Raw genomic sequence first — 10,016 nt, 5'->3', positions numbered from 1 at the left:
TTAGAAATACTAGTAGTTCAATTGATCAGATTTAAGATATATCAAGGTATCCTACGCACTTGAGATCAAAATGATTTTCTTTCTCATTTGGATAATGTGATCGACATTGTCTTATTAAATTTGTGATAAGTAAAAAAAATAATACTGAAAAGGTTTTCAGTAGTTCAAAAGAGGTATTTGTCTTTTTTTTTAATTGGAAACAGGAGAGTCATGAAAACTGTGTTATAGCATACTAACTGAAGATAAAACAAGAAATCTCTCCATAGGGCATGAATGCCCTCCAAGGGTCCAGAAGTAAATGCAACATGATAATTTTTATTAGTGTATGGCGTTTGCTGAAAAAATCTTAAATAGTTTCTTTAAAACTGAGTTTTATACAAGAGCCACGAAGTATCAAAATCTGCCCTGTCACGAAAATGGATGAAACTTTCTCAGATAATATGTAAGAATTTGTAGATTATAAAACAATTTATTTTTGTACGATATCTTGTCCCGTTTTCTTTTTACAGGTGTGTAAATCTGGTATTGTTTTTCAATAAAAACCCATAACGTCATGACGTTGACGTTTTATATACTGTAATTTTATGACGTCAACGTTATTTATAAGAACATAATGTATTCCGTCATAGAAAAGAACCCACCAAAGTGGGCCCTACTTGAAAAATTAAGGAACATTTATCATAAATTTTGTTTTCCAGGAATGAAAAAAAAAATAGTCTTTGCTTTGATATCTTAATTTTTTTTTTTTTTTTTAGTTATTCACAAAATGATTTTAGTGAATTAATTTTTTTTATACGAAATATGACGCCGCCATGACCCTATACAGATTAATACGTGATAAAGAACGTATTACTTCCTAATACATTATATAGGATTAATTGATTGTTGTTTTCTGTCCCTTACGAGTATTTTTTCACTCTCATATAGAGACGTCACCATATACCAGTGAAGGTCCTCAAATTTAGACCTTCACTCAGCACTCATGGTCATTGAGCTGTGAGGGTTCTTTATCACGAACGCCTACCATGAAACAGGACCTCAAATTTTAAGGTCTCATCCGATTGATCCGTGACTTTCACTTCTAATGCTGGGTGCTTGGTGAAGGAACAGTCACTGTCTATGTTTACTTACTTTTGACGCGGCGTCAGGAACAAGAATCAAACTTGGTACACTGTACCTCAGATCCCGATCATAAGGGTGCACCCTACCACAATCGGTAGATATTGGAGGGTAAAAATTACTAGCATTTATTTCCCAATATAAAGTGGTATTTTATTAATTAAATATAAATATTAATAATAAAGATTAAAGTATAAGCTCTTTCTTCATCAACCTTTTGCTATATTGTCTTTACCAATTCATCCTTTTTTATGCTCCTTAACAAAGTTTATTAGCCAATGAAGTTCGAATTCAAATAGAAATTTCTACTGCTTCATGAATGATAATGATTGATAATAAAATTGTTTATCATGTGCAAATTTTTTGCTTCTAAATGTATAAATGTAATCTGCATATGCATAATTCATTAAAAACATTAATCCCACAGTGTATCTAAAACATTACCTTCTTCTAATAGGCACTCTTGCTTGCTTTAGAAATATATGTACCCTTTGATTTTTGGTCATCTTCTGCTATGTGCTAGCTAACATGCAATGCAACAGCATGGTGAGCAGTATTATTAAATCAGTGCATGGCTGCATGGGTCATTAACCAGTCGCTTTCAGCACAGAATTACTTCGGGGGGGGGGGGGGGGGGAAGGAGGGTCAAGCTAGTGATACACAATGAAAAATGATGGAATACTCTCTTTCTCACACATATCACACATATACTCCTCTCTCTCTCTCTCTCTCTCTCTCTCTCTCTCCTGTATGTCCTTTTCTTTTTTAATTCAGGAATGGATATATCTAATTTTTATTTTTTTTTTTTTTTTATAAAATTACTCAAATCTAGAAATGTTCAATATGATTTTTTTTTTTATTTATTACAATCAATTTTTTTATTTGTAATTTTGATTGTAATTTTTTTTATTTATTACAATCAATGAAATGTATTCCATGTTTAGAGAAATATTATCATGACCTCATACTGACTACATGCATAGAGTAGCATACAACATTGACATAACAATCAAACATATTTAATTTTGCATGATAATCAGAATTAGAAAGAAATATTCTACATGTGGAGAGTCCTATTAAAACACCCGACTTAATACTCAAACAGGAGGTAATGCATAATAATAAAAAACTATTCTTCATGTAGAACAGTCTATTACCACACCCGACTTAACACTCCCAAAAGGAGTTTATACATAAGAATTATAGAGGTATATACCAGGTAATAGTCTACATTTGAAATGGCCTACATTTGTATTACCACATCTGACATGACACTCATACAGCATATAATACATTAAAAATTGTAAAGAATATAATAGTCAACATGCTTGAGTGGCCATTACCTCAACCAATATAACATTCACACATAAGAAAATTGTCAAGGTGTTTCTAACACAATGTCTCATATGAATCCTTTAAATGTCATGTTAAGAATATGTAATTCTTGTTGTCAAAATCAAGCTGGTAGTTTTTAGATCCAACACAAAATGTTTATTCGGGAATACATGGTCTGTTGTCTACAGATATTCAGGGTATTCAGGAGTAAGGTTTCCATTTTTTAAATAATTTGGACTACTGCTGCTTTCAGCATTCAAAATATTGTGATAAATTTAAGTACATGTACAAGACAGCCGGCATTCTGAAGGTACAACAACTATCTTAGATCCTGGTCTCTTACAAATAAAACAATAAGCATGCCTCTTCACTTTTGATGTACATGTAATTGGTAAGGAAATTGATGGACTTGGAGTTTTAGTTGAAGTAAGTTGTACTGGTGCTTTTATTTGAAAGTCATCTTCACTCCCTGGCAGCTGTCTTTTTGTTTTGAATGTTCCTTGCTGAACTTGTGTCAGAATTTGTTGAGCAGATAATAAAATTGTCAGCAGCAGAAATGAGAAACTTCTGCTGAAAATATTTGCAAATGTCCTTGTTGACTTTTTTCCTGTTTCCTTGTTTCAATCTTTATTAACAGCATGCAATGTACACAGTTTAATTTTTTTCTCTCACACTAAGGCATCCTGTAATCAAATGTTATACATGAATTAAAAATGCAATGAAAATACTATTGATTTAAAATTATCTATTCATGTTGAATTGTTGCATGCATCATATATGAATAGAATTTAAATAAATACTTCAAAATAATTTTAGTAACGTTTATGTTGATTTTGCACTAGCCGTGAGAAAATCAGATGAATTTTAGAGATATAATAAATTTTGTAATAAAATTCTTAGTCAAACATAGTTGAAAAAAGTATGGTTTTATATCAAATATGATTTTATGACTGTAGTGTGAAAGACATAATGTAGATTTAACCAATACATGAAAGATTTCAAAAACACCAATTTGTGACATATTGTTTTGGTAAAAAACCTAAAATGTTGATGTGAAGTCATGTAAAGTATCAATAAATTAATTTCTGGGTTGTACTATTGAGATCAGTGATTGATAATCATTTTTTTCCAATGACAAAAAACATGAAAAAAAGGAGGAATATTTTTTTTTTTCAGTGTGTTTAAGGGTATAATTCTCATCCAATATGTCAAATATCTTACTATACATGTTATTATTTATTTTTATCAGTATAACTAAATTAATTTGCTTGAAAGTGATTCATATCAAGCACAAAGCATCGGTGGTCATATTTTTATCAAATGTCTTGCATCTCAACTTGATTTTGAAAACCATTGCAGTTAAAAGGGCTGTAGCCTAGAGAATACATGTTAATTAATTTTTACATTTTTTGATTTGATCTAAAAGGATTACTGAAATCTTCTTCTCACTCTTTTTTTTTCTCTCTCTTGAAACACCGGAAAGTTTTAAAGTTAATCGAAAAAAGTTCATTAGTTTACTTTGAATTTTTATCCATGTACAAATGTTGTGGTTGATTTTTTTGTTTGTTTGTTTGTTTGTTTGTTTGTTTGTTTGTTTGTTTGTTTTTTTTTTGTTTACATTACATATACCACAGACCTCATGTAATGGTTTCTCGGTAAAACGAATGTTTACGCGAAATCGAAGAAAGTGGGTATTGACAGCATTCGAGAAGGGTTAGAAAGCAAATTTTAGTAGAGAAATGTTGTTTGATACGAATGCCGACGAGCTGTATTGAATAAGCGGTGGGTAAAAGCAAATTGGTCGATTTCTCCAAAAACGCGTTACATTCCTGTTCGCTATGCTAACGCATAGCTCATGGCTTGGTCAATCGAGTGATTTTTATTGACTTTATTGATAAAATTGCGAACTCCTGTGATTATATTTTTTAAAAATTAAAATAGTGCACACACCTCGCCCCAAAATATTTCAGTATTTGTGAGTGATTGGAAATATATAGATTTCAGATTAACTTGAATATTTTGGGGCAAGAAGTGTGCACTATGAGAAAATTCATTAAAATCATTAGCTTTTGGCAAAAATATCATGAATTTATGAGACCATGACCGGTTCTAACACCTATACAGCTCTGAACGTGTGTCTATTAACGTTGAAATTTAAGGGCCATATTGTGGGGTTGGTGAATTTTGTTCTTTGATTTTTGAAAATTTGTGCGGTACATGAACTTCAAAGAATCAGTGAACGCGCTTCTTGAAACATGCCGGTGTGAAGCGACGTAGTTCATGTACATCATACATTTCAAAAAATGAATTCAATTCCTAAATAAAACATTTACAATCCCAGATTTTCTATATGTAGCATAAGTCTGCTGGTTTATGTGCCTATGGTTTTTATATTGAGTATTTGTACAATAACGGATAAAAAAAAATAGCAATGTTTTTTTATCTATTTTTTCTTACGTAGATCCTCATAGAAGGCAAATTGGCTACAGGTGTTTCCTTTGTAAAAGACAATTTAAATCACACGGTACTGGCTGGGAAGGAGGTGATTGTATCAGCAGGCAGGATCAATAGTCTCAAGCTTCTAATGTTGTCTGGTGTTGGACCAAAACGCCATTTGGCAAAGTCAGGGGTAAACAAAAATACCATTTTCCACTTGGTTTGAGTTAATAAAAGAAAAACAAATACCTGCTTGATTTAAGATTTTTTCTTGTGTAAACATTAAAAGACTATTAAAAAATAACATATTCGTCACATATTCGTTACAAAGTCAAAGCGCAAAATTCTCAAAATATTAACAGCACCTTTCAGCAGAGATGAAGAAATGAATATAGGTTTCAAAAACGCATATCATAATTCCATACGAGCAAAATACAATAATCTTATACGATCTCTTACTTTGGATAATTTTCAACAAACTTTTCCTATTTATACTTAATCGTGTCAAACACTTACAAAAAAGAAAATAAATATCAACTCCAAAAGATTTAATCTATTAAAAACTTAAATAAATCTTTAAAAAAAACACTGATAAATGTTTCTGATACTGTAAGTTCTAATTCTTAATCCTTTTTGTCGCATAACAGATTCCACCAGTAGTTGATCTGCGTGTCGGAGAAAATTTACAAGACCATATTATGACAGCCATGTTTTATAATGATAACACAACCAGTGGAGGAAGCACGTCACCATCACTAGCTTCTATATTGAAATATCTTACATTTATATCAGGTTTGAAAAAAATTCTTGATTGTATTTTTGCATGTTGACTTGTCAACACCTTCACCGATTATGAAGTATAAAACATGTAAATTGTTTCTCGGTTTCATAGATGCAATTCATACCAGGTATTTACGTTTACAATTTCAGATATCTTTTAATGAAATAAGAAACAAAAATCTGAAAAAGAAATTTGAAAAGTTCCGAATAATCAAGAATTGAAGACAAATAATGTAAAAAAAAAAGAAAAGAAAAGAAAACATTTCTTTAATAATAGATAAGTAAAAACTAATAAATCCTGTTTATTCGTAAATGTAGGTCAACTGAGCAAGCCGCACGGAGAAGCGAGTGTTTTCCTGGCAGATAATAAAAACCGGCTTCCCTCCACACAATTTTCGTTTTACAGTGTCAGTGTTCACCCATCTTTCGCAGACCAGTACGTGCAGTTTCTCAACATTGACCCGAAGGTGAGAGATGGACTCTTTCGGTGATGAATAAGGTTTGTTATTCACCAGAAAAATATCAAAATTGACCGAAGCGAAGACGCTTTGAAAGACACACAGTATAAGAGTCTGAATACTAATCGTCATAATAGAAAGCTAATTTTGAAAAAAGAAAAACTTTTACTGTTTTAAATTTTCGAAAATAAATGATTTTGGAAAGATTCTTTCCATTGCCAATCATTCAAAGTATAAATGTATACATAAACTGCATTATGAAAAGAAAACACAATACATAGCACTTGCAAACTTAGCTTTTTAGCCAGAATTTTGTGTTACTTTTCTGAGAACAAGGGAGGCATTCGAAAGAAATTTGAAAATAACCTCAACAAAGGTATTGGGGCATTTTTCGCAGAAAATAAACTTCTCCACCCCAAGAGTAGAGGAACTATTAGACTTCAGAGTAGCGATCCCTTTGATCCGCCACTCATAGATCCCAATTACTTGGATCATCCAGACGATATAAGGACCTTATTAAAAGGTAAATATATTATAATTAACATTTATATTTGCAAATGGTTCTTTCCAGTATACAACACCAGTGTCTTTCATGGTGATACATGTATCTACGGGAACGCATCGTATCACATATGACCTAAAAAGGATAATTTCAAACACGTGTCAATTCATCGTAAAATAAAGCACATTATTTTAACGTTTAAAAGATGCTGCAAAATTCTCCTTCCCTTCTCGTAGAGCTTTTACGAAAATGCTTCTTATTAAAACTTAGAGTAAATAACAAAAAAAGGAGACAAACTAAAACTACCAGGATTTCTTTCAACTTGTGGTAAAATCCATGATGAAAAGGTTTAATCTCATTATCGCTTATTTATGACGCCCCACGTCATTAAACTAATATTTTTAAAAGCATTGAATTCTTAATATGTTTGGATGTCGTCGGTTCTAAAACACACCTGGCCGTGCCGACAAATTGAATACCGCGCGTTACCGACGACATCCAAAAATAAGAATTCAATACTTATATTTACATTCTCTATTTTTCTCTCTTCATAATTGTTTATTTTGTTAATCTTTAATATGAATTTAGCGCCTTTCAGAACTGGTGTGCTTAATAGACGTAGGAGTCGTTTGTGACGTTGGAAAGTTAAATAATGCAAATGAACATTACGAGGGAAAAATTAAAACAAAATTAACATATTCTCCTATTTTGATTTTTGCCTTAAAATTTCATTCAGTTATATAAAATACTTTTAAAATATTAAGATAAGAATAACGTTAGGCTAGACTTCAGCAAATATAAACAAGAATAAATGAGTTAGTATCATTTGATCATTGAATCATAATAAAAAAATTATTATGATTTATTGAAACAATTATTATTTTCAGGCAGGACAATAATGTACCCTGGAAGTACAATATTATACTCCTAAGGTGGCTAAATCATTGTACAGACATCAAAAACTGCAATAATTCTAGAAATCATTTCTTGTATTTCATTCTTTGTAGGAATAAAGATCTATATGAAAGTAGCAAACACTACAGCTTTTAAATCTATCGGAGCATCACCTACGGATCCTTATGAGGAGTATCTACCTCCCTGCAATACACTTCCTTTTCCGTCTGAAGAATACTGGGTCTGTAGAATCAAGTATTATACCTATATTGTATACCACCCAACGTCTACATGTAGAATGGGGGCACCAGATGACCCTACTGCCGTTGTTGATCCATATTTAAGGTAAATTCACTTTCATCTTGATTAATAAATGTAAGTTTTTGGTTTAATTGAGCGATAACATATACTAACCAAAGTTTGTTTGTCCACAGTCTTTTGGTCTGTATGTTAAAACAATGTGAATAGAGAAAAAATGGACCCCTGAAACCCCGAAAACACCAGATCAGTACCTAGAAGACTTGATATGTATAGTCATATCAATATTCCAGCACCATCAGGTCGTAAATATTAAAGTTAGTCCGCGATACTTGAGGTAAGATTGGGCCTTAGGGTTGTGTAGATTCAAGTTTTCTACAAATCATGACCCAAGGAGGAGGTGGGGAGGGGGTTGTTGGGCCACAATAGGTGTTTAAAATTTACATTGGAATTAAAATTAAAATATTTTTTTCTTACGAAAATGATAAGATAACGTTTCTTCAAAAGATTTCACAGATTTACCCTCTACATCCTTTGGAACTCTTTGTCTCTAAATGAAGCGTTCGACTATTGTCACTCACGTTATCGTTTTTTTTTATAAGGGGGGGGGGGATGGGCCTCTTGTTGTTATTTATTTTAATGCAGACAAAATACGAAATGGAAATTTTGAGCTTTGCAAGCCGGACTTACAACAATATTACAGTTGAATATAAATGTAAACAAGTGGTACATGTATTTAGATTTTTAGAATTTGACATTTTCAGAAATAACATTTTCGTTATTACAGTAACAGCAGCCATTTTGGATTCTCAATGACTGGAAGCTACCACACATTTTTGGGTTCTTTAACATATCAATATCATGAAGTTTGAAATATTTTCAGAAATATAAATTTTAAACAAAAAAAAAAACTCTTCTATATACATGTCAGAAGTGAAAAAAAATTGTTTAATCGATATGTTTTTTGCATAAACTTCTTTGCCATGATGCTAGGAAAAATCCCTTGAAATTTCAAAGAGGCTAATTGGACATTGATTAAAAAAATAAAACATGAAAATGTTCACATATTGATGGTTTCCGATGTAACGATTACGATTTTGAAAATCTTAAATACTGAAGGAACAAAAAATAATAAATATTATTTCTGTGAAGTTTCATTATGATTAATCTAGCCCAAGCCATCTGCGAGAAGATCTAGGAACAAAAGTTTAGATAGAAAAATTACAGTAAGATTGGCCGACGTTGTTTGAAAACAGGATGGAAGTTAAATATATAATAAACTTTCATGGGCTGTCAAAATTACTCTGTAAATATCTATAAATATGTATTTTAACTTTTTTAAACACTTTATTTAACAGGGTCAAAAGAATAAAGAATCTTCGAGTAGTGGACGCTTCCGTCATGCGTAGCGTGCCATCAGGAAATACGAATGCTCCAACTATAATGATTGCAGAGAAAGCGGCAGACATGATACTTGGAATTGACAGTGTGATTCATATAAGAAAAATCACAGATTCCTTATAGCAAACCAATATTTTGATCAAATCATTCAGAATTAAAGATGAAAAGGATATACATGTGTTCAATGCTGAAATAGGATCATATCATTTCCGAGTATACGAATGATGGTTGTAGTACTTTCTATATTAGAATGAATCAGGGCAGATGATGTTGTACGCACACTACAATGCTTATATATATATTTTTTTAATTCTGTAGAAGATGTAGAGCATATATTTCAGAAAGGTTAATATTTACTGTTTTGTATTATTGAGGTTTTATAGATAAATTACCGTATACTAACATTTATTTATATATATAAAATACAATTTTAAGTTTGGTGCATTTGTAACTGATCAAAGAAAAGGGAAAAATCCGGCAAGACTCATTTTTACATTTTTAACTTCTCCAGAACTATTCTTCATTTATTTGTTTTATCACTAGAATCTATGGTTTGTGATAAATTTATTGAAAATATGTGAAAGATCTCTTCACCTATTTGTAAAGATAGATAAGAATGTACAGTAAGTTAAAATTATTATAGCATTGGAATTTCGATTGGAAGTTCTATGTAAAGGACATAATTATTTATATGAAGTTAACCCAAGATTTTTCTGGTACTTGGTGGATATACATATCCCTGTTTCACATGGACTTCTGATACACGTTTGCGTTGATTGATTGATTGTTTGATTAATTGGTTGATTGATTGATTAATTTAGTGTCATTTTACA

General features: G+C 31.3%; 1 protein-coding gene across 1 annotated transcript; it reads left to right on the top strand.

Annotated features, from left to right (window-relative positions):
- The first annotated feature begins 4,709 nt into the window (after positions 1 to 4,709).
- On the top strand, positions 4,710 to 9,592 carry LOC133201634 (alcohol dehydrogenase [acceptor]-like). Its single transcript, XM_061337424.1, has 7 exons — positions 4,710 to 4,715; positions 4,916 to 5,083; positions 5,538 to 5,682; positions 5,989 to 6,137; positions 6,459 to 6,651; positions 7,638 to 7,869; positions 9,141 to 9,592. The coding sequence occupies exons 1-7, from the start codon at positions 4,710 to 4,712 to the stop codon at positions 9,304 to 9,306; spliced, it is 1,059 nt and encodes a 352-aa protein (XP_061193408.1). The 3' UTR covers positions 9,307 to 9,592.
- The last annotated feature ends 424 nt before the right edge of the window (positions 9,593 to 10,016 follow it).

Source organism: Saccostrea echinata, unplaced genomic scaffold, assembly GCF_033153115.1.
Source record: "Saccostrea echinata isolate AGI-Se365-2 ecotype Australia unplaced genomic scaffold, CSIRO_AGI_Sech_v1 ptg000045l, whole genome shotgun sequence".
Lineage (NCBI taxonomy): Eukaryota > Metazoa > Mollusca > Bivalvia > Ostreida > Ostreidae > Saccostrea > Saccostrea echinata.
Note: the sequence above shows the minus strand (reverse complement) of the source record. Positions and strands in the feature narration are given on the sequence as shown.